A 25,089-nucleotide genomic window follows, 5' to 3' on the forward strand; every position below is an offset into this window, starting at 1 on the left:
TTTCTCCTCCTGCCATGTTCCTGCTAGATGCATTTTCTTGGTCTGAGCAGCAAAATAGGCCAGAAAAGGACCTTTTATGGAAGATGTAGATCAGTCCCATATGGTTTTGGAAGACTCTGCATGGCAGGGGATGTCAAGCAGGGTCCCTTCCTCTGGTTTGAGACAGAGAGAAGAGAGTGGATGCCAACTTGCTTTTATGGAAGGAGGTAGAAACCAAACAGATCCGTGTTTATCCTAGGCCAAGTACTGGTTTTATTCTAAGCCAATTAAAAACATGTCTAGAGGGGGCTTTTAAGGCTGGAGATACATGTGAGACACAGAACGAAAGTCTCTGTGGGTTGCTGGCTTGCAAAGCCTGGATGGAAGTGTCACAAAGTAATAAATCATAAAGTAGCCCACTCTGTTTCTTCTGCTGTCTTTCACCTAGTGACTCAAAGCATGTTTCTAGTAGTAACGAGGCCTCGAACATTCACCGCCCTCAGCTTGCAGATAGGGAAACAGTCTTGGTGGCTGGAAAGTGCCCAAGCCCTGGCAGCGATCTGGCAGCAGACGGGGGAAGGAAGCCAGGTAGCCCGAGCCTTTCGCCTCCTCGGTTGGCAGAGCCAAAACGCAGATGCTGAGATGTACAGAGCTGGGCAGCCGGAGCCCGCGCACACCTGCACACATGGAAACCAAAAACCAAATCGACCACTGGTGGAAAACTGGTTTTAATTCCTTAGTGACAAGCCCTCTCCATGATACACTTAAAAATACCCACAGAGCCACCTGCTTTCCCAAGAGTTAGACAGCAGAGACACAGTCCCTGATGGTGACAGCTGCTTCCCTCAGGAACAAACCCAGTCTGTGCAAGGAGGGAAGTGCCGCCGCTTCCTGAGGAGCAGTGCTGATTCAGGCAGGAATCAGCTCGTTCTCATTCGTGGGAGATACCGTGGGTGGCTGCTCCATAAGCTTTGATCCAGTGACACACCGGTGCCATGCTCTGGGCTCTCAGGAGGGTCTGAAAACTGCAGCTTCAGCTTTGCCGGCTCTACCAATGCTCCTCTGGGCAGCCCAGTGCAACAGACGGTGCTTTGGAAGCGGTTTTAGTGCTGGCTGAGCATCTCTGCCCAACACCAAGAGCTCTAATTTGGTCCTTCACTCGCTGCCTGTGTCCTGCTGTCCCCGCTGTGTGAACAGTCTGAGCAGGGGAGTGAGGTTTCTCCCAAAAGACAGCCGGGAGAATCACAGAGGTGAGCACGGCTGGATGGGAGAGCTTCACCATCAGCCACATCCTCCTCTTGCGTGGTGTTTTCCTCTTCCCGAGTCTCGCTGCCTGCTGCCCGCTCTGATTTCTTGGCTAGAGGGCAGAAAAGGCTGCTGCTGCCCTTCTCTTCCAGCCGACACTCCTTGGTTTTAATGCCCACAGCTTTTAGGATCGTGTCCATTTGCTTCATGTAGTCCAGGTGGCCGTTTACCTGTAACAACAACAGAGTCCTGTTAGTGGGGAAGCTGCGGGAACCCAGCTCAAATCTTTCATCTCAAAAGCCACCACTGCTGTGAAAGTTGGTTTTAGCTCTGAAAAGCTGAAAGAATGAGGTCTAAAAAAAGGCAGTCATCCATTGAATAACCCCATCTGACTGCACCTTTCATGGCATACGCTGCTGCTGGTTTGCTTTTCCTCTGACAGATGTGTTCAAATGCTTGGGCATTGCTGAGTTACAAAGCCCCAGATCCTGGGTGCCGTGAGGAGGTGATCTGCCACGGTGAGAGCCGCCCAGGTAGGAGACAAGTTGTCTTAGTTCAACTCCCTGTTGTCTGCTAAATCACATGTCCTCCCTGTGCCTTAGCTCCCTTGTAAAAGCAAAGATTACCTTATTTAAATTGGGAAATAGTCATTAAATCTCACAACAGCTACCAAGGGTATTAAGGTTCTTGGCTGGAAGGTGCACTGATCTGTCCCATACCATATAAAACTGGGAGCCTGAGTTATGAGTTCATAAACCAAATGAAAGTCAGCAATACATGCAAAACCTCACATATTTTTATTGTAAGGTGATTTCCGTGATTAAAAAAACCCTTCTGAGATCGATGTTGGAACGCACCCTTCCAGTCAGGGCACAGGAGGGAGAGCAAACCTCCTCTGCAGGTTCTTCTTGTCATATGCTACAGGTTACCTGGCTGGAAAGGCAGAAACTGCCTTCTCTGTTCAGGTGTCCTGTGCAAACCGAGCGTTTGAAGTAACGACGGCCAAGATCCTACTCAATACAAGACGGTCAGGGCGTTTTGCAGAGCCCCAGCCGTGGGTGCTCTGCTCACCTCCCTGCTAGCTCGGTCTGGGCTGTCCTTACTCACCACACCAGCAGCCCAGTCACCAGCACACCTCTACCCAAACCTAAAGCAAGCTTCCTTCCCTGCACGGCCAAAATTCAAACCTCCGAGCTGTTTGCGTGAAGCAGCTTTAGAGTGGCAACATTTGGATGCACTTAGGACTTGGAGCAAAATGAGGGATTTAATCAGCACGTTAGTAATGCAATATGCAACTTTAATCAGTCCAGATGGCTCAACAGGCTCTTGATGTTTTGAACAGATTAGTTAATTAAAATAAAATACCCATTGAAGGACTAATGGACTGGCTCTTAAGATGTGTACATTGTTCTCCGAAAAAAGTATGAACCTTTTACTACTCAGCAGGGGGGCTTGGAGCTAAAGAAAGAAATGGGCAAAGTGTTGGGCCAAGCGGAGAGAAACCAGAAGGGAATGGACTTACTGGGAGGGGTTGCTGAAGTCTCTTGGTTTGCTGTGTTCTGAAACCTCTGCAGTCATCACAGTGTCCCTGCCCTGGTCTGCACTTGGGGATTTCTCTGCCTGTTGTGTTACCTCGTCAGAGACAGCAAACTTCCTCTGCCACCCTAAGGACTAGATTTTCATAACTCTTCTATATCCAGCACCGTCCAATAAACCAATGGGGAATTCCTCTTCCCTGAGCACCACGAGCACCAAGAGCCGCTGGGTCTGAGCAGTTCAGAACAGCCGAGCCTTTCCTCATGCGGCTTAAAGAGAAGCTGAGACCTCCTCAAAGTCCGTCCCTTACTGCAGGTCTGCTAACACCACTGAATCTCTCCAAAATAAACTCACTTCTGTTTCCAGGACAGCCCAGGAGAGGATTCCATAAAGCCAGGCCAATGCAAGCCCTGAGAAGCATAAGAGGAGGTAGGGCTGTTTCTCTGCTACACTGTGACAGAAAGTACTGAGCCATCAGCAAAAGAACAGTGAGCAAATTGCCTTGCCATCACATTTAGAGCTGTGATGCCATCCTGGTGGGAAAATTTGGCAATTCCATTTCTCAAAAGCCTGTTTTCATCTGCAATCTGAAAAGTTGAATTCCTCCGCCGGGTGGGTTGTGCTGGAGATGGGATGGGAACATCTAAAACATTGTAAGGGACAATAAAAACTTTAAAGGGAAATAAACAATTGTTTGAATATCTGTCAGAACAAAGTGCAGGAGGCATTTCAAAATAAACGGAATTGAGAAGTCTTGTAACCAAAGCAAATATATTTATGTTTGTCATAAGGAAGTGAAAACAGTGGGGTAGGTTTATCAGTGTGCTTAGTTGACTTCTCCCCTGTTATATCTGATTTTATGATTACTTTGACTCATTGGAAAACACAAGTCAGCTGCCTGTATCACTGACTGCTGCAGGACCACAGCACCACACGGAAAGATCTTCAAAGGAGGACAGATGATAGCGTGGTTCAGGTGGCTCCATCAGTCAGCTGAAAGGCACCATCAGTTCAGAACGTTGAGAAAGGTTTTCAAGCTCAAATCCACCCAAAAGTGTCAAAAATGTCACTGAGTATAATCAGCTGCATCTATTAAATTCAAACAGAAGTCTTTTTGTTTCAGTACGATAAGCGCCTCTGGTTATGGTGTCATAAAAACACAGTTCAATTTACGGGAGCTTTGAAAACAAACAACGCCAGCCCTGGGCCTGCAGCCAGCCCACCGGTGATGGCTGCACCTCGGCGAGCTGCGAGCTCTGCAGCACGGATGCTGCTCTCCCTATTAATGACGGCAGCTGGAGGTGCAGAAGGACAGGGGGCAGAGCTCAGCGTGTCCAAGAAGAGATGATAATGGAATCGATTTGCAGTTACCACGCAGCAATCTCCATTAGCCATAAGCTGGGGCAATCTCCATGGCTCCACTCAATTGCCTTGGCAGTTGGTGTTCCCCAGCACAGCAAAAGAACAGATAAAGCCCCAACACAGGATCCAGCCATGAAGAGCAGCTCTTGACAGAGGAAGAATCCCAGCTTCTCTCAGGTTTTGATCTGTGGGAACCCCTGAGGGGCTTGGGGAGCCTGGCAAGGGGTGGACAGAGAAAGGACCTAGGAGAAAGGCGATGCTCCGTACAATCCTGGCATGAGCACAGGCAAGACTCTCACTCTGTCACAACGCTGGGTATCACAGTGACCTTACCCTGCCTGATATGGCAGAAGGAGTCTTTGCTCACTCCCAAGCCAACTCTTTCAAGATCCTGTCCTGTTTCCTTCAAAAAAACCTCCTCTACCAATCCCAAGTGGCCAGAGCAAAGAGCACACACTGGCTCCGAAGCCCAGCACAGCTTGTAAAGCTCTTCGCTTTGCAGGGCTGCATCATTTGCAAGGGCTCACCTGGAAATCCCTTGGCCTCTCTGCTGCAGGGAGAGAGAATCACAGAATCACAGAATATTAGGAGTCGGAAGGGACCTCAAAAGATCATCCAGTCCAACCGCCCTGCCAGAGCAGGATCACCCAGACCAGGTCACACAGAAAGCACAGAGCAGCTGGGCTCTGCCTTCCTCCTGCTCCTCTGGACCAAACATCCCATGGATTCACAGAGAGTTACAGAGGAGCAGTGTGAGCAGAGGATTCACAGGTCCTCTGCAAGTCACAGCAGCACAGGGCATTAATACGGCTGAGAATTTCACCTCTTTGATTTGTTTTGAGCAGGTGACATCCAAAAAGCAACTCTACTGTGCATGAAAAAGATAGCCTTGAGTTAAAACATCTCTCCAGAGCTTCGTTAAAAGCAGGAGCAGTAATGACTATCTTGGAGGGCATCACAGTTTCAGGGTTTCCTTTTCTCAGACAATATCTGTTTTAATAGAAAACGGCATTTCACGTGGGGTGAAAAGAGTTAATAGAGCGAGTTGCAGTTTCTGAAGCTCACATAATCGTCACACCCCACTTTTCAGCAGCCCTTTCTTCCCACTGGTGTGGCAGACACTGTGTGTACACACGTAATGAAATGCAAACTGCCTCCGGGTGCCATATCTCAACAGAGCCCGCTCAGCAACTTTTGTTATTGCCAGGTCAGCGCTTGGGTTTGCTCTCCCGTTTCCAAAAGTGGCAGGGAATTTGTCATTCGGGAATAGAACCAGAGCACAACCCTGCGCTCTGAAATGAACTGCCAGCCAGTTTGGGGGTAGCAGTGTTAAAAAAAAGGGAAGAAACTCAATTTGCTTTCCAAAAATCCTCAGTTCTGGATACTCGTGCAGCCCTCCTCTTCCAGATGGTGGCAAAGACTGATTGATTGCAGGACTCCCAAGCTATGCCAGGTTATAGCTCAAAACGCAGTGGTCTCTGCCAAGCTGGCGGGCTCCTCCGGTCAGAGTTATTCCCAAATATTGGTGTAAGCCTTCATTCAGAGTGCTGGGTACATTTTGCTTGATAGAGGGCATTCAGCCTGGCAAAAAATGTCCTTTCTGTTCTTCACCATTGTCTTGAAAGCTTACGGCAAAGTCCTAACGCTGCCCAGGGAGGGGAACATGGCAAAGGTCGGTGGCAGAGCAGATTCCCATAGTAAGAACCAGCAGAACATTAAACAAACCTCGACGGAGGCTGAATTAAGTTAAAATAGAAATAACATTTGCTGTTTTCCAAAAGTGAGGCCACTGAACCTGTCCACTAATTCAGAAGCTAAAATGTAAGTGGATTTATTAAGAAAAGTGAATTTGGCATCCTCCCTCGCACTGCAGGTATATCCTGAGCATTAGCGGTCCTGGCTTCCAGCAGAGGAGAAGCTAAAAAAAATGTACTTGAGGAAAACTTTATAGAGCTGAGTTTATTTTGAAAATACTGTCAATGCCAATTGCATTATTCCTCTTTTATGTTTCTATTTCTGCTCTGAAAAACTGATGGAATAAAGATTGGAGCATGATCCAGCTGAAGCTAATAGGCTTTGCTTCTAAATCATCCCTTCGCCCGATTACAACTCTTGGAGATAGAATAAGTCACTCTTAAATTCTTAGTTTTCTTCTCGTTTAAAAACTAACTTGACCGGTAAGAGTTCTCCTTTAATCACAGCAGCATTTCCCGAGCAAGACTGTAATTTTCACATGCCTTCAGCAACAACTCCTTGATCAAGTCATTCTCACCTCTGGGACAATAACTGAGGGACGTTACCCTCAGATGGCACTCGGGCCAGTTTCACACCAAAGCAGTAACTTTTTCCAAGGCCTTTTTCCATCAAACTTGGATACGTTTTGATGTTGACAGTTCAGGGTAAACACGGCTTTTTTGCTGGAGTTGTCCATTGCCAGCTGTACTCTCAATTTCCCTCCACCAATTCCAAGAGGACTGTATGACAGAGAGGAGGAAAAAACAGAGTGTAACAAGAAAACTGAGGAAATCAATGGAGGAAATCAGATTTGGAAGCCTAGAGGCCTACGGTGGTGAGATGGAGAGTGGCTGTACATCAGCGATGACGGCAGGACAACATTAGGAAGAGGACGCTTCATAAATTCTGAATTAACAAGAGAGCCCTTGAAAGACTTTCAAGGGAAAGGTGTCACCTGTGTCCTTCTGCTGACAGGCACCGCACACCCACCCCGCCAGCTGAAGGCTACAGCCGCTTCCAGGAATTCTTCAACCCTTTGCAGAGCTGCTGTTGAGCCCATCAGAGTTGCAAAACATGCCACTCACTTTAAAGGTGGCTAGAATCAAATACTTAATTTTTTTGGTGCTAATCCAAGTGGAAATTATTTAAATTAGATGGTATAAAGAATGTTTTAAAGGGCCTAGCATAAACTCTGCATATAATTATCGCTTGGGAATAATTTGAATGAAATCTCTTGGGCTTCAGAGGAAAAGAGATCCCCAAAAATAAAGACTGGATTGATGCATCACCCAAAAACAGCTTGGGGGACCCAGATATCTGACATTATAAACTACAGCAGTCCACCAGTGACCCAAAATATCTGCTATATTGTTCAAGTCTCCATAATCAGGGTGATACAACAGGACCTGCCTGCAGCAGAGGACAACTCCTCTGTAACACCAACAGGGACTGATCCCCCTTCTTCTCCCCATCTTGCTCTGGGAATACACAGGATTTGGCAGCTGAAACATTACCATCTCTGTGGCTTTCAAACCAGTTTCTCAGTGCAGCTCCACAAACCAAGGCCACTTCTGGTTAACCAAGGGAATTTTTGCTGTCTTTGGGGACAACAACCTGTTCTCAGCTTATTTATCCCTTAATCTCCTTTATGAGTTGATGGTAATAAAGTATCTGGGGAAGGAGCTTTGGGCATTGGGGAAATTTCAACAGCTGTGGAGTAGCTCAGCATCCCTCCTTAGCAATGTGATCTCCTACAAATCCATCAGACCGGGATCTGTGGCAGGTTTTAAGACCTTACCTTACCCGGAGGTCCCTGGGGCAGCAGTCAGGGGTGAGCTTCATGGTATTTTGGCTACATTCAGCTAATCTCAATAACGTGAGCTGTTGTAATTGCAAGACCTCAGACACATTAGTTGAAACTGTGCTACAGGAGAAAGCCTCACGTATGCGATGTGTCAGCTAAGTCAGTCTTCCCCTCGATTAACACTTTTAATTGCATGTTGCAACTGAATTTCCTTGCCATGTTAGCTGAAGAGGTGAGAAACAAAGCTCAAAACAGAACAGAAAAATTATACAGAATTAGCATTGGTGTTCCAACATGAGACAGGAAATAGAAAACTGAAGTCTCTACCCTTAATTCAGCTCATTGTGCTTTGTGTAGCCACTCTTGCAGAATCAAACATTATTAACACTACTTGGGGAAAACTCCCACTGCTTTTGCTGGCAGAGTAAGGTCTGTGTGACTGGGATAGCTGCTCGCAAAGTGCTACGAACCTGTTCAGTGCAAACCTGTCACGAATGGAGCCTGCAATGTCTGGCTTTGCAAGAACAGGCCTATTTTCAAATGCAAGGTGCTCTGATGTGTAAAGTGTCTGAGAAAAACCTATTAAAGGTGATAAATGATGCAAAACGTTATGTTCCATGGGAGAAAGATGTCATGGTATCAAAACTTTGCTGCTTACTCACATGGAGTAGCAAATTTTGGATGTTGACTCGTATTAGATATAAACATAAACTACCCGTGAATCTTTCTAAAACATGGCTCTTGGCAAATGCGCTTTTCTGAAGGAGAGGGGTGCAGTGTCAGGAATTCAGGTTTGCCCAGGGTAGTTGGGGTCCCCAAACATCGTACCCACTCAAACAGATGCTCTGAAAACCCACCATGAAACGCACGCATGCACGTTCCAGGCACAACGGAGGAAACAGGAACATTTCTCCTGTAAATCTGCAGGGAGGCCACGCTGTTGTGACACCACGCTGCTGCTGAGTGGCAGTGTGCATGTGGATTTTGGCATCTGACTTAAGAGATAAAGGCTCAAGGAGCACTATAAAATGGTTCTCTCAGCCTTTTAGAAGCAGCTAAATATCCCCAGCCTTCCAAAAAGTACATTGGGATCAAGTAATACATGTGTTGAAGCAAGGAGGGACACCAGCCTTGAGTTTTTGTCTGCCACAAAGCAAAAACAAACTGCAAGTTATATATGGCTCCATTTGCACTTTTTTGGAAAAGCTTTTTCAGTTTCTTCCTCTCTTCGAACATACTGACATTGCCAGCACCCTCTCCTTGCATCCCAAAGGGAAAAGATGTATTTAATACGTATTTAATGTGTGATTCTCAGAGCTCCCAAATCAACAGCAAGAATGGTCACAGAAAACTAAGCCACTGCTGCCTCCCCTGCTGCCCAGGGTTGCAGGGACATGTGAAGAGGAAGAAATCATCCCTGTGACCTTACAGCCTAGCAGAAAGACGGATCTGTTTCCACAAAGACTTGCAAGTCCCTCAGATGTCTCCAGGCTCCTTCAGCCGCTGCCTGAAGCCAAGCTCTGCTCTCAGCCGTTGCTCTTCTGATCTTGCTAATGGCTGTCGCCGGGGGAGGTGGCACTGCTCATTTGAAACAAGTGAAACGAAGGTGTAATGAGCCATAGGCAACCTTTTGCCTTTTGAACTCTCCAGGGTTCTTAGTTAATCCACATTTCGTAACCACAATTAATTCTTTGCTGCAAGTCTTGGGAATACAGGGGAAGAAAAAACACATTTTGGGGAAAAAAAGCCTGACTCACAGAAGTACCAAATCAGTTGGATTTCACAAAATTCAGACTTTTCATCTGCTGCCGGTATTTATGTACACTGTGTACCTGCTGGGCTGAAGGCCAGACTGCCCTGAATGTCTTTGCCTTCCCCCACAGTGGGAATACTGGGCCTCTCTTCTGTGAGACCTTTTGGAAAGAAAGATCAGTTATTCTTTGGTTTTAATCACTGTCATAAAGAGAGCTTTCCCACTGCTCAGTTACAGCAGCAAAGAAAAGAAGAGGTAAAAAGCTTCGGAGGGATCTCAGAAGGAAAAAGCAAAGGTGTGCTGATGTGATACAGATCATTCTAAAATGAAGCTCTGCTGTTTTGCTTTCCATCGTGCTAAAAAGGAACATTGGTGTGAAATGCATCAGCGTGCTGTGTCTCTATGTACGGCTGCAATGGCTGCTCTAGAGACAAGTGCACCGTGTGCCTGTGGTCTGAGCTGCACAGAGCACAGCTCTGGTGCTCCACGAGTTTGAATGAGGAGGGGTTTACTCTCAGTTGGCATTGCCTTTGCAGGAATTTGTGAGCACCAGCAGCAGGCAGCTGCCATCCAGATAACGTGTTGATGAAGAGTAAGACAAGGAGTATTTAGCTGCCATCAAAAGCACGGGAAAGGAAAGAGTTTTCAAGTCGATGCAAAACTTAATCATAGTCTAAAGATCTTTAAGTCCATTTTCATACTGAACTAATGAGGGAACAGTACTGATTTCTGCAAAAATTGTCCCGGTCCATCCCTGCTCTCTACTGGACTTGCAGCCACACATTCCTACTGCCCCACGCTTGCAACTTCATCCCTTGTTTCTACTGCAGCAAAACTGCCCAGAGAAATTTCTGCACCCCTTCTTGACTTGTGAGCCTCCCTGAAAATGCTCAGCCTACATTCTGACTCTGAGCATTTCTGCAGCATTCAAATGTTAATGCGAAATGTAATCTACAATATCGCATTTGAACAAACAGCAATCAATCTAATACACTACAGCTCAATTACTTCCTTGGTCTCTGTAACAGGTGCTGTCAAATAAAGCTACTGAATAAATCAGTCCCATTGTAACCATTAGGAAGGCTTTTATAACAGCATTTGCTGAGTGGGAGGACATTTTTCTACTGACAGTCAGATAAAAATCATACTAATCAAGAGAGACATGCAATACATGCCTTGGAGGTGAATTCCTGTTTATACTGAGGTCTCCTAGTCCTCCACTCATTTGAGGACTCTGATGCTACCACAGCAAAGAGAACCAAGCCCTTTGGATCCAGTCCAGTTTTCATTATGGATGGACTGGGAGATGCCTAAAATACTGAAGCTACCTGAATAATATTTTCACACTGAGAACCTTTGCATCATCTATGCCTTATTCTTCTATCACAGCTTGTCCCCTCTTATTCCTCACAGGAGACTCACAGGGACCTCCAGCAAGGGCACGTGCAGGGATGGAGCTGGGCCCCTTTACACAAAATATCTCTCTGTACATTTCTGTTATGCTACTGCACTCTATTTGCAGCAAAATCCATCTTTGCTTTCATGTGACTTAAAAAAAATATTGCCCCTGAATATTGCCTTCCTCGTTCTTGCTCCTTTTACTTTAAAAATGTTCATCAGAATGCACTCTATGTCTTTTCATAAAGCTCCATGGTCTGGAAAATAGATCAAGAGAATGACACCTACCTAATAAAAGTTTCTCCCCCTGCGGGGATTGCTCTTTCCCCCCCGCACGATGTTTTGCAGTAAGATTAAGCAAGTGAAAGCGTCAGCTCTTTCTGAAATGAGAACAGCGCTGGGATTGTCTGTTGGCATCGTGCAGTACGGATACAGATGCACAACAATAGCAGATTAGTAGATAGCAGCTCTGCAACCATTATTCCTTTAGCTGAAATGTAAATACTGCTCCTCTGGGGGAAAAACGGAGAGGCTGCTGCGAGCACAGCAGGACAAAGTCCACAGGGCTCCAGGGGGTTTCAAAGTTCAGGAAGCAGAAGGTCAACAGAGAGAGGGGCTCTGAAGGGAAGGCAGAGAGAGGAGGGTAACACGGACAGAACTAACAGGAAAAGTCACCCCAACGCCACCACAGTGTGACATCTTTGGCCATTTTTCTTTTCATGCCAGCAACACATGTGACTGCTCACAAGAAACCAATGGAAACTCTGGGGATGGTGAAAAAAATGGATGTGGGAGCATGTGGAAATGTTAACCAAGCGACCCAGTAAGATGCAAAGATACAAGAACAGCTACAGTGGCCATGTTTAAAAGCCTCTACTATAACACTGCCTCTGGGAAGCCTATATTTTGTTCTGCAAAGCCTCTATTTTATCTGTGCAGCATTAAGCCCTGTGTTTTCTGGCAAGGGCTGTACATAGCTCAGTTATAATGAATGAAATGAGCTGGTAACAGTTGGTATTTATAGGCTCAGTGGGCTGGTGCTCCAAAAAAATCTGAAAACACTTTAAAAAGCCCTTGGCTCCAAAGCAATGTTCACAATCCCTACCAGCTTGTGGGGACATTCGGGAGGAGGAACGGCAGGAACAATGACCATGGAAGTTTCCTGAGCTGTGTGCTGAGCATCTCCCAGTCCAGTTTGCAGAGAGTGAAGGATGAGTTAAAACATTAAGATATGGAAAAACAAGATTGCACGTCCAAGATTACTGTCAGTATGAATGCACAAGCTAAGTTCTGCATGATTTTCTGTGGAAGGGCTCATTCATGAGTAAAGGCAAGGTGATGAGATCAATAGTTTGCTTAAGGTAATTGGGTTGAATATTGCTAGACACATAATACAGTGGCTCATCATTAATGACACCAGATACCTCTGAGCAAACTGGATGTCTGCCAGACACAGAGGTGAATCTCTTCCTGCATCCTGGAGACCTACACTCCAAAAAGGCAGCAGCACAGGTCTGGACCAAGCAAATGAGCCATCGCTAACACAGAGCTTTTGTAATTATAGACCAGTTCCTGCACCGCGGCGTCGGTGCAGCCCAGGGGACCAAGGTACAAGGGCTGTGACCTTGCTCCTGTATGAACTTGAACAGTGCTGAAGGCTCCACCAAGATAAGATTGCAGGTTGCACGTGCTCCGCAGTCGTGTGTTTGAGCTCCAGGTTTCTCAGCTGCTGATCGTGCCTACCTGCTGATCTGGGGGCTTGCAAGAGAGTGAGGTCTTTCTTGGAGGATAATGGCATTTTCTGTCTCCAGTATGAGATATTTCAGAACCAAAAAAATCCCCCACATCCAGCAAGAGAGGCAAATTCTCATTATTTTGCTCAATACTGAGAGCTGGCTGGGCCAACAAATTCTATAGTGAAGTCTGAGATGAGAGTTATCTCTAAAAAAGAAACAATAGATAATGCAGAAATAGGTGTTTTCTTCAGTATTCATCCTTCCCTAATCAATGAGCGTGAGGTTACAGTGCTGCAAGCAAAGGACAGATGGAAAACCTGAGAATATAAGTAGTACTACTTACTACAGACGAAAGGTCCATGTTTATCATCCTCCTGTCATCCAGGTCGACTGGCTGGAGGCCTGCAACATTGATCTGGACAGAAGAGGTTCTGTAGACAAACCGCAGCAGCCAGTCTCCCCTAGGAGCAGAGCAGAAGGAGGATGTGAATAAATCCTGTTCACAAACCAATGTGGAAGCACAGTGATGACCAAGACCTGCTGCAGCTTTGCCTGACACACGAATCAGAGCAGTTGCTGAATTCAGGGCAGGTTCCTGGGACACAATAGTTTAAGTCTGAATTTAATCCACTACGGGTGTAGTCTCATTACATGCAGTGGGTTTAAGAGTGTGGCCCTTCTATTTATTTCTGTATTTGCTTAGAAATTGCAATACATTCACATATTTAATCTTTTTTAATATACTAAAAGGTGGAAGCTTTCCAGCCTGTAGACAGCTGTAAACATGATGAGGCCTACAATACCAATGTTGCTGACATAAATATCAACTGGAAGCTCCTCAGAGTTCTCCTGATTTATAGGTACTGTATAAATACATGGTTTCAATGACAAAATTAGGAGGAGTCTGGTCCCACTGTAAAGTATTGCCTTAAGTCACTCTGACAGTTCAAGAGTAGACTATAGCATGATGAGAGAATTTCGTACATCCTTTGGAAATATATGACCTCTTCTGCGCTGAGCAACAGCACCCGGGCACCTAAGTGAGTAGATTTCACTTGGATGCAAGTGATATTTGTACTTTGTGATGGCACCATTTCTGGCTGCTCCTGTCCACCCCAAAATGGTCTGTGATAGAAGTTGTATGTCTACGTGGAGCTCTGCAAAATCTTTACGATGCATCCACACAACTCAGGCATGGGTTCTTTCAAAAGCTGAGCAAGTCTAACTCATTTGGTTAAGGTTTCCCAGTAGGAATTTGTCACCCTGCTGTGAAATCGGATGGGACAGCTCTGACAGCTGGCTTTCACTCTCCTTGTCCTTTCAGACTTCAAAGCTGAAGGAGACAAACTACAGTGGACTGAAGCTCAACAAATTGGGCCCAGATCTGATCTTGCAGGAGTTTTATTCGATGTAATTCATCTGACCTAAATAGAGTTACTCCTAAAGTGACAGAACGAGGCCACAATTTCTATAAGCGAGAGACCAGAGAAAGCAGAATCAGGTGAGGTCTTACCACAAAATGTTTCCCTCATATCTAATATCCTCACATACATTCTCCATATCTCTCAGTTACCTCCACTGCTGCCCCTCATGCTGACTGAACAACCCTCAAATTCAGCATCTGAGGGCAAAGTAGGGAACCAGCATAGTGGAATATTTCCTGATAGTCTCCTCACCTGCTTCTTCCTATTTGTGAGCAATAAGCAACAATTGCTGCTTCATTTTTCATTCAACATTCAAGACGTGGGCTTGCCAAAACAGACTAACCAAATTACTGCACACACAGAGGCACAAACACACACACTGTTTTATTCCAAAAGCACATGCAGGCTTTGAAACTATAACAAGATAATTTTTTTTATATATGTTATAGGAAATGAATACACTGAGCTTTTTGCAGGAAAATTGATTTTTGTATAACACAAGGAGGAACAATATTTGCCAGGGCAAATTCAGTTATATGCAACAACTGCCATCATTTATGGCTTCTTGGAGCAACACAGAAGCACTCCCAAGGAGGCAGCAATTGCTTTTTCCTTATGTCACATGGAGAAATACTGGAACTGGTGTGCACATCCGGCATCCATAAAACCTCCTGTGTTCCAAAAAGGACCAATTTTCAGCCTAGCTGACAGATGGGATTAATAATTTGTTGTTTTAATCTTGAATGTTTTAAATTCTTTTATTTAGTTCTTCTTCGTAAATTAATATACTATGTTAGATTCACAGTAACACAATACTCATCTCATACGTGTGTATGTAGCCATACATATGTATGTGTGTACGGGGAATACCAAAACCATTTAAACTGTCCTTGACCCAAGGGCTCGCAGCTTTATAAGCTGTCTTGACTTGCAGTTACACATTCTTTGCTAATCTTCTTGCCTGGTTATTTTTCAATTTATTCTCTCCCATGCTCTCAGTCTTCCCTGCTTCACTCCTTTGTTTTAATTTCCCCTCTTCTAATTGTGCTGGTAAGCAGTGTTCTTGTCACAATTATCTTCTGATACACAGTCACTAGATTTGACACTGTCACTTGAATTCTTAATAGCTTTTATAAGATGCTTCAGCTGTTTTGTGCCTCTGGATCTCCCTCTTCTCACCTAGCAACTCTCACAACTCTGCACAGCAGTTGTCTGCACAGTTTTAAAAGGCTGATACTTGGTTTCAAGGTAACCTTTCTATGCTTTCATATCCTTAGTGAGTTTGCTACAGCTATTCCAGCGATACTTCCTCTGTAAGTAAAATATCTCGTTCACATGGATTATCTTGACCAGAAAGTGACTCTAGATGTAAAAAAACAATTTGCTTGAGCTCCTTCCCTTCCACTGCAATATTCACATCTTGTTCCCCATAAGCAGCCCCTAGTGAATTGTATCTCCAAGTTTTTATAGATTTTAATTCACATTCTTTAACTGTCAGTGAACTTAACAGCCGTATTTTACAGTCCTTTACGTAAAGCTAAGTTTTAAAGGGGCCTTAGAATATGTCAAATTGTGCACACAGACACAATGACCCAGCTTTAAGCTGCCAGAGTGATATGACACTGCCACTGTATGAACAGGACACATGTATTGAGCACCTCGGGCTCCCAGCTTCACATTGCAAACAGCCAAGAGCTGGAGACAGAGCAGCCTTCAGCTGTCTCCTGAAGACTGTCATCTCCAGTTAATCTGAGGGAGAGATCTCCGGAGGGAAGAGGCTCTGGCACTACTGAATCACTGCACTCACCGGCTGAGCAGATATTCACTTATAAAATGTTTAAAAGGAATAAATGTACAAAATAATTTCAAAGTGATGCTAGGATAATGAAGCAGGGGACTGAGCACGTACAGACCTGCAGTAACCATTTATGATCTTGCCTGACACCACTTTTGTGATAGCTTTCCAGTACTTGGCTTCTCCTTCTACTGGAGCTCCCAGTAAGACCACATCTTCAATGATCCCTTGAGAATCTACGAAGACAAAAGCAGAACAGCTCAGATTTAGAACACGGATCAGAAAATATCTCTTTGCATGTACATGAAGGAGGCGTACGTTCAGATGTGCACTACAGAAAAATCATAATTTCCGTGGTTTAAATTTTAAAGACACAAACAATGGAGAGGAGGATCTTAAACATCACTCTGTGTAAATGTTACATTCCAGCGAACATGAAAATCAGAGATCCTGAGACAGTGAAAGGAACTGGGCTGATGGCAAGAGGGAGAAGTAGCCTGGCCAGAAAGATGCAGTTCAAGCAGCAAAGCTGGGGAAGGTTCTGCGCACAGACGCATGGGTTTGCACAGAGCTGAACTATGACGCTTCGAAACAGGTGAAAGGGACTGACATTCCATATAGTGGCAAATGTTGTCATATATTAAGCATGATAAACTCTTCCCACAACCAGTCCTTAGAGCTGAGTTTGTGAAAAACATGACCTGTACATGCAACAGAAAACCCCACATTCTTAAAATGAATTGGGAACTAGCAACTATGAAGGCATTTGACAACACAAAGTGATAATCTCTCAAGCTGGTTTGAATTACTTGAAGGATTCTTTAACCTGAATGCCCAGGGCATGATTTGCTGAAAAGAATGTTGATTTTTAAGCATAATAAATCTTCCTCTCTTATCAGACAGCTGCAGCTGGGGAATTTCAGTAGAAATAATGATTAAATGAGAAATATTGGGCAGCTCTGCTACTTTCCTAAACTCTTAAACAATGTATTAATAGCTATTCATAAATCTTCTCTGCAAAGAGAGATCAAACACCTGATGCTGTAGCAGTTAAATGAAATTCACAGCAGCGCACGTCCTAGGAGACTCCTGCGCGTAGCACAACAAATCCTTACCCGCCACCTGTGGGAGCCCGGCGTTCGCAAGGCTGGCGTTTGCAGTTTGTAAAATAATATGCTGAAGTTTATGGGGAAGTATAAATGAGAATGACTGTATACCACATCCAGTTATGATGGAGAGGTGCTGCCTGGCAAGACTTTTTAAATGTAAAGCAGTTGGTTTCCTTTCCCTCATAGCAGTAAAAGGCTCAGAGCTGCCTGCGGTGCCTGCATCTTCCTCCGCAGTGTAAATCCCAGTGCCTGACACTGATCCAAAAGAGCTCTCGTGGTATTTTTTCTTATTGCAAAGCAAATTTTGCACCAGTCAAGAAAGCGGCAAAGAGCAATTCAATTTTGTTAGTGTAATCTGTGAGCAGTAACGTCCTGTTCCCATAATCACGAGCAATGAAAAAGAAACCAGAGCCTTGCGAACGGGGAGCTTGTTCCAGCTGAGGTACTAAATTCCATGGCCACAGTGTGAGCCAACTGAATAAACAAACAGCTAATTCATCCCGAACATTTGGGCAAGGTATTGGAAGCTTTTGTTTCTTCAGTCCTTTGTACAGCTTATTTCTTGCTCAGAACAAATATGCTCAGCCTTGGCTGAAAAACACTCATTTTCTTCAGATGCTGACAGAGGGGGACAGAAACCTGAGAACAGATCACTGGCCTACATAGTTGCTGACACTCTAGATAAATTAAATGTATTTCACAGTTTGCAAACCTTTTATATGATGAAGAATAATAAAGTCTGCACAGCAGGAAAATGAAGGGCCAAGGACAGTGTTTCATGGCAGAGTTTGGCAGCAGCATTCGTGATACCTGAGCACTGCAGGGATGAAAACCCAGTGGTGATACTGGTCACACAGGTGATTCTGCAGAACACTGTGATTGCTATTAGACAAAGAAGTGTGTTTGGGGTTCAGGTTTAGGCTATTATCAACTTTCTTTAGTTTACAATTCTTATTTACTAAAATACATGGGAATCACATGGAGAAATCAGACCAACGATCTCCCCATGTAGTAACTTGCCTCTGATGGGTCATTACTACTTCTTCTGCTATAATGTCATTTTCTGGAAATCCACTAAGCTCTGCCTTCCAAAGTCATTAGTGCTGAAGTATCCCAAAGGTTATTTAACGGCTTTGCAGAGGAGTATTTTCTTTTAACAGAATTTGAGTTTCTGCCATGGTGTTTCACTGCATAATCCATGCAGTTATTTGTCCTCAGGAACGCCACTGCCATCTGGACACAAAAGGCCTTGTATTCCTTTTGTGTGAGACATCCAAGTCCAAGCCCAAATCAGTCTCAGATGTCGCAGGTCCCAGCTCTGTTCCTTCTGTGGCTCACGCTGGAATGTGCATGCAAAGAACGCCTCGGCAATCTGCATTAAACATGCTGCTTTTCATCTCGCAAACAGCTCAGCTTTCATAATTCAATTAAGGAACTGAAAAATTAGTGTACAGTGGGAGCTGCTATGATACATAATTATGATGCTTAGATTTCTTTAGAATGGCAGCCAACTTTAAAGACCCCTAATGATTTCCTTTCACGTATTACTTAGCTACAGTCCCATGTTATTCCAGCAAGAGACTGTGGGCTATTAAACAAAAGCCTGAAAATGTCTCAGTCCCTGGCATTCTTAGGAGACAAAATGAGTAGATTTAGGGCCAGATTAGGATCTGGGTTCTGGCTTCAGTGTAACTCCATTAGGATCATCCTGGATTTGATTAGATTTATTTAGAGAACCGAAATCCTGTATTTGAGGACTTCCATCTCAAACCAGAAGTGAAGTTCTGGTACACAGCTGTCGACAGAAAAAATGCTGACCTTCTCCATCCTCACTTGACTCTATTCCCACTTTCTTGTACATTATTGAACATTTTTCTTTATAAAGCTCCCTATTTATTATTTTTTAGCCCTCTCTGTGGGGCTAAACAGTTAATGAATTAAATCAGCTACACAGGGGGGAGGGCAGGCTGCATACACACACACTCACTACTGACTCAACTCCAAGATGCAATTTACATCAACTGATCATAACGATTTTATTCTGTTTTTTCTAAATTAAAAATAGAATCTATTAATAAACAGAACTACAACGGGTAATAAATTGACAGATGGTTTTATAGCTGACTTTAGGGAAAAATTACCATGAAAATAGCAGATGACAGTGGCATTTCAGTGACTTAAATGGAAGGGAGGACTCAGGGAATCAGATACAATAGCTGCAGAGAGCTCCCAATAAAGGCAAAGCATCCTCTGCCAAGATCACAGTGGCACATGGGCAGCTCACAGACTGATCCAGCAGTCGAATGACACAAAATGTCAGGTTGTTGTTTACAGGTTGGGGACCAAACTGACACCTGGAGCACCTCGAGTGAAGACAGCAGAATTAATCCACTGAACTGGTGGAAATAACAGAAGAATTTGGCCTCAGATGCATTTCAAAACCATTTTTTCTAGGTTTCTGTCCTGTCCTAGAAGACCGAAGCTCTGTTCCAGAACTCTTCCTCCCAGAAGAAATACTTATCTACCAGCAGTAAGGAAAATAAAGGAGAAAAAGGTTAGGAGGTGAACTTTACCTTTTTCTTCAGCCATCTCCTGCAGGCAGAAGTAAATGACTCTTGCACCCAGACTGAAGCCGATCAGTGTGACAGGTCGCTTGCCCTGAGAAAGAAGGAAAGGAGGAAATGCCATCAAACACTGTTCTAGACCTACAAAAAGACCACAGGATCTCCAGGCCCTGATACACAAACCACTTATGCTTGTGCATGATCTTTTAAACGTTTGAGCAACTTGGTGGATTTCCATGGGACTATGTATCCTCAAAATTATGCACAGCTCAATATTAAGAATTCTGCACATCTGAGTATTTTTCATTTTTTGATATTCAGAAAATCATTTAAAAGAATCTAATGATCAGAAGTCACCACAAAGCAGATGTTTCAAACAGAAACAAAGCAGATGCTCTCACTGTTCTGCAGTTTCCAAATGAAAGCCCAATTCAAGGAGCAAAATTTTCCTAGAAATGTTTCAATAAACAGAAGACACAGCTGCAATGCAAAAATATTGACCACTTCTAGACTTAGGAATGAATGGCAGCAGCGCTGCGTGGCTGTTACAAAAATGATGTGGAGTAAGCTTTTATTTTGAATAGTCTAATAAGATTTTCTGTAAGATCAAAGGGAGCCTAATCTCAACAACAGTGAAAAATGGTCTTTGTATTAACCAGGGAGCAGGTGTGTGAGGTACTCCCTAGACATCACGCTAGCTAGTTTTAGGTGCTCCAGCACACTGGAATGTGTGTTTTCACAATAGTGAATGCTTAAAAGGCAGTAAGAAATGCCCCCAGGCAAAACAAAGGGCTTGTATAAAATAAAGTTTATTGCCTTTCCTGGGATTGTATTTTTATGAGAAATCAGGTTTGTTTCTACTCTGCTGTTTCACATCATTGTAAGTTTTGACAGGCAGCTCTGGGGCCACGGCTCCCATAGGGCTCCTCTGCAACAGATACCGGACCAACATGCCTGTGAGACGAACACCTGGCCAGCAGAAAGCAGCCTCTCTCTGTGCCAGTGATAGCGCAGCAAATAGCAGGCTTTGGGGGCAGAAATGTCTTTTGCAAGCCTTCTCAGGGAGGCTCAATAACTTCTGTCACTTCTTTCATGTACCAGCCCATTCCACTTCTCCGTAGCATGGCTCACAGTGCATCTACCGCTGCACACACTCACACTGTTTTGTTAGTGCCTCTTAATGATCAGTGAGTATTTCAAATACTCTGTATTCTCTTTTCCTTTTCACTTATCTTTACTTTCTATTCTCAAATTTCTACTGGGTGAGTTGGCCTGGCTGTTATGGGACACGGTCGAGCCACTTCTTAGTTATGACCTGGATCTCTTCTTCCTTTAGAAAAGCTTTAGGTTAAATGGAACCAATCTTAGCAAGAATTCTCTGATTCACTTGGGACTTCCTATTTTTCCTCAACGAACCAGACACATGCTGACCATTTTCAGGCATAATTTTTTAATTTTTCCAGTTTATTTATTCAGTTTCATTTTCTTCTCCCCGAAAAGATACCACCTGATAGTTAAGTAGCAGGACTATAAAACTTAACTTCTGTGGGCCAAATCCCTTCCAGGCATCATTCCTGGATAATTTCTAGCCAATTACCTGCTGTCGACTGAGCAGGATACGTGCGAGGTGTTTGCCTACTTCAGCAGAGCGATGGAGACACACGCCCCAGGGGTTGTCAATGACATTGGCAACGGTCAGGAGCGAAGTTGGCCAGGTCAAGGCTGTCACAATACCTGCAACACACAAAGCAAACAGCACGGCATAGTCACAAATCTGGGCTGCTCTTAGGAAACATCAAAAGCAAGATGGTTCACTGAAGTTAAAAGCTAAACCTAGGACCTTCTGTCATTTCCAGTTCTTCTTTCTCAAGAGCTGATCTTAGAAATGTTTTGCTAGACTAAAGATAAGAAAGGATCTGATGTTCTGATACCGAGGCAAACAGACACTATACATTGAAAGTAACCTGCATGTTTGAAAGGTTTATGTAAAGCAGTAAAACGCAGTGTAATAACATAGAGAAATAAACACAGTCACGCATGAAGGAAGGTGTTCCCAGCTGTAATTTTAAAAGAATGAGTCAATGACACAGAGGCACAACAATCCAGGAAAGCAAAGCTAAATTACAGGTGTGGCAGAGAAGGTTCTCAGGCCACTTCTGCAGGGCAGTGCAAGGGAGATGCCTTCTCAGAAATCTTCCTTGTTCAGGAAAGCTCCTTTAAACAGACACCAACAGTCAAACTGCACAGGAGCCACTCAAGCAGATCTGATACACTTTAGGTTCTTACCTGACAAGACAGTGAATTTTAGGGCTTCTTGAGCCATCATGTTCACAAAACCATTCAGCAGGGAATCTAAGGCGCTGCCAAGCTCCATCAAGTACTTGGATTCCCAGGCCAGACAATACTGCTCCCTCGATTGCAGCATGCTGCTCCATGGTGCTGTGAAGCTCCCTGAGAAAGGTTGCAAAGATGGAATTCGTGTTCAGAGAAAACACAACGGCAGACTCCTGGCAAGATGAGTCCACAGAGAATCAGTAAAGAACCTGCAGGACGCTGGAGTATACTGTGATAACCAGGAACCATATTTAAAAATACCGTGAGATTGAGACTCCGTATTTCCAACTGTGTTACAATAAACTTGGGTTTTGTAAATAACTGTGCACCTTCCTGCACCGCATCTTCCCCAAACAGTACAGGGCAGGTTGAGGCAGCTGCTGACCAAAGTGGCACAAGAGAGCCCCGTGCCAGATCACATCACAATATACTGTCAGATTTGTGACGTAAAGACGGGTTAGTAACAAAATTCATAAAAATCCTGTCCTCAGTCCCTCTGTTTTAAGGAGTCACGCAAGTGTGCAAATAGACAGACATAGCTGCAAGGAGGAAAACAGCTGACAATTCTAGTTTTGATTTTTCAAACATTATAGCAGATTGCTAGTTATGGAAGAAGAATGTGTGTCATTTGTAACTCCCTTTTAAGGGCAAACAGACACAAAAATGCTCCTGAAGGGACACACTTGTCTTTGTAACAGTGCCTGGGAGCCCTCCAACCCCATGGATTTGGACCCCTGGCAGGGAGACAATGAGAAAAGCCAAAGCACAGAACTGCACAGTGAAAATAACCTTACCCTGACAGCAAGCTGCAACCTAACAAGCAACAGGACAGAGATGTCCTCCTGCATTAATGATATCCAGTGTTAATTGTGATGCTTCTGAATAAACTGGCAGCTGTTCAGTCAGGCTGCTGAACACATCAGCAGACAGTTGACATATTTTATATGAGAAACTATCCTGGAAAATAAAACATTACAGACTTTTCAAGGTTGCTGCCTGTAAGTTCACCTCCTGAGTGCTGCGCTGAACATGAATGATTTACTTAACAGAACTTTCTTGCCAATAAACCTCATTATCTGGCAGATACTGAGAGAGAAAAAAGACACTATTTCTCTTAATTACTGGAGGATAAACATAAGGTCTCAGAGATAGGTGAGACACTTTGTACTAGTGCTGGAAATCATCCACCCCGAGCAGACTTTTCCTAGCAAAACCAGACAGCATCTATTAACAGAAACAGAATCTTGCTATGACTACTAACAGTCATGTTATCATTGCCAATTTACTGCCCTCTTTCCTCTGTTTTGACTGGGATTGCAGATTGGGTTACAAAGTCTTATGTTAGGAGTTGATCTCTCTTAGTCAACAGCCCATACAAGCATGGGGAGGACATGATGCTACGAAGGCACGAACACTGCTGTGAGGGGAGCACAGACACAGCTCCCCAGGCTCCTCTCAGTTTCCTCATCTTGTTCTTACCATATTTGCCAGCGCACAGCCATCCAGTAATTGCTATGGTGATATGAAGCTGCTTCCCTTCAGTAAGTGGGAGGAATTCAAACTCTTCGATGGCTCCCACACGCTTCTTCATCTTGTATCCTACCCACAGAAGGCAGAAACACGAGTCTCAGAAATTGCACAGCAAGGACACGCTCTGCTAACATTAGAAATTCATAAGAAACTACTTGGGTAATTTGGATCAGGTTTTTTCCTTTCCAAAACTCTCAGTCCATGCATTACTTAGAGCTTGGTATGGAGCCAACATGATCCTTCTGAGCTTGTGTGATCTGAGAGAATACCAGCAGAAGGCTTTTTTGCTGCAGACCAGACATCAGCTGTAACAGCCACTGCTCTCCATGGCAGCATCTTCCTAATCCAAAGCAGCAAGCTTTCTTTTTCTTCATTAGCTGCATACCAAATATTCTTTTCCTACTTCATCATCAGGTGCTACACAGTATCTTCATCAACATTGAAATAAAAATTTCACAGTTGTAAGATTATACCTCAAGTTGCTTCCCTTACTCTGTAGAGGGAAACACATTAACCCTGCATTTACAGACGTGATCCTGTGTCTCAGTAGCTGAGAAATGTGCAGTCACTCTCTTACCAGTAAGGCCAGCTCCAGCTGCTCCAAAAAGAGATGCCATGACAGCAATTCCAGCAGTCGAAGCTAAAGCAGCTGCTCCAGCACTTCCAATGATAGTAGCAGCTCCTGCAGCAACCAGAGGGGCAGCAAGACCCCCCGTCAAGCCTGAAGATGCAACAAATAATAGCACCAAAATATTATCACTTAGAAAAATGAGGCAGTCGTTTCCCTGTGCTGTGTGAGTACTGCCAACGCTACTGAAAGAGTACAGATGATGGGTTTTTTGCATCAAGGGGCTTTCTGAGACCCTCCCCAGGCCCTGAATCTCTGCACAGATTTTTTGACTGACTTCAGGAAAAAGGAATAATTTAAAAGTCAAAGGAAGAATGTGTGGTAGACTGGGGTAAGCTATGCCTTATTTGCTTAGGAAACATGGACCATCTCACACTACTCTGAATTTAGAGTTAAAGATTTGATTTTCACAACACAAGAGCAAAAGAGAAAACATTTTTTTAAGGGCGATGACCTCCATTTAATATTACTTCAAGCCAGTGAAGCTACACTGGAATAACTTTTCCAGCTAATTCTTTCTGTTTCAATTTAGAGTGGCTGGAAAATACTCTTCTTGGATTTGGGGTTTCCTCTGTTGGATTGGGGTGGTTTTTTTGTTTAGTGTGGGTTTTTTTGTATCTGCAGTGACAATACTACCTTCAGCCTGGCAAAAAAAAAGCAGTGAACACTTTAAAATGAGAGCTTGGACTAAAAAGTATGATGGCTTCTGTTGCTCATTCAGACACCCCCGCCTCTGCCCCTAGTACTATGCACAGAATTCAGGAGCAAGTCTCCAAAACGCCTAGGGCAACCTCACCGATCACTGTTCCGCCCCCAACGGTTGCCAAACCGATCAGCAGGTACCTCTTCAGCTTTTGTCTCCTTTCCTTCTTTTTTCTTGATACTTCTGCAGTTCTGTGGGGGGATTAGAAGCAGAAAAACTGACGGAAAAGCCTGACAGATAACAGTGCTGCATCAGAATCTGCTTTTATTCTCCTCAGTGTAATTTCCCTACCGGGAACAGTAAAAAGTCACATACAGGTGCAGACTGTGACAACACACTCAGATTTATGAGCATGAACATAAACTCACAGATTTAAATGGAAACAGTTTAATCGCTGACAAAAGCCAACAGATGTTACTTACTTGGACTATCCTTCCTAATAGGGCTGAAGCTTG

The 25,089-nt window shown here is 44.2% G+C and overlaps 1 protein-coding gene across 1 annotated transcript; it reads right to left on the reverse strand.

Moving 5' to 3' along the window:
* Positions 1–1,121: 1,121 nt before the first annotated feature.
* TMCO4 (transmembrane and coiled-coil domains 4) lies at positions 1,122–24,825 on the reverse strand (the record flags this gene model as incomplete). Its single annotated transcript, XM_010188768.1, has 9 exons — positions 1,122–1,454; positions 12,891–13,008; positions 15,885–16,002; positions 19,449–19,533; positions 21,037–21,173; positions 21,726–21,890; positions 23,253–23,372; positions 23,881–24,024; positions 24,728–24,825. Coding segments are annotated over 9 exons (1,318 nt in total), but the record flags the coding sequence as incomplete, so codon positions are not given.
* Positions 24,826–25,089: the final 264 nt, after the last annotated feature.

The sequence above is a fragment of the Mesitornis unicolor genome, unplaced genomic scaffold (genome assembly GCF_000695765.1).
Source record: "Mesitornis unicolor isolate BGI_N332 unplaced genomic scaffold, ASM69576v1 scaffold19797, whole genome shotgun sequence".
Taxonomy (NCBI): Eukaryota; Metazoa; Chordata; class Aves; order Mesitornithiformes; family Mesitornithidae; genus Mesitornis; species Mesitornis unicolor.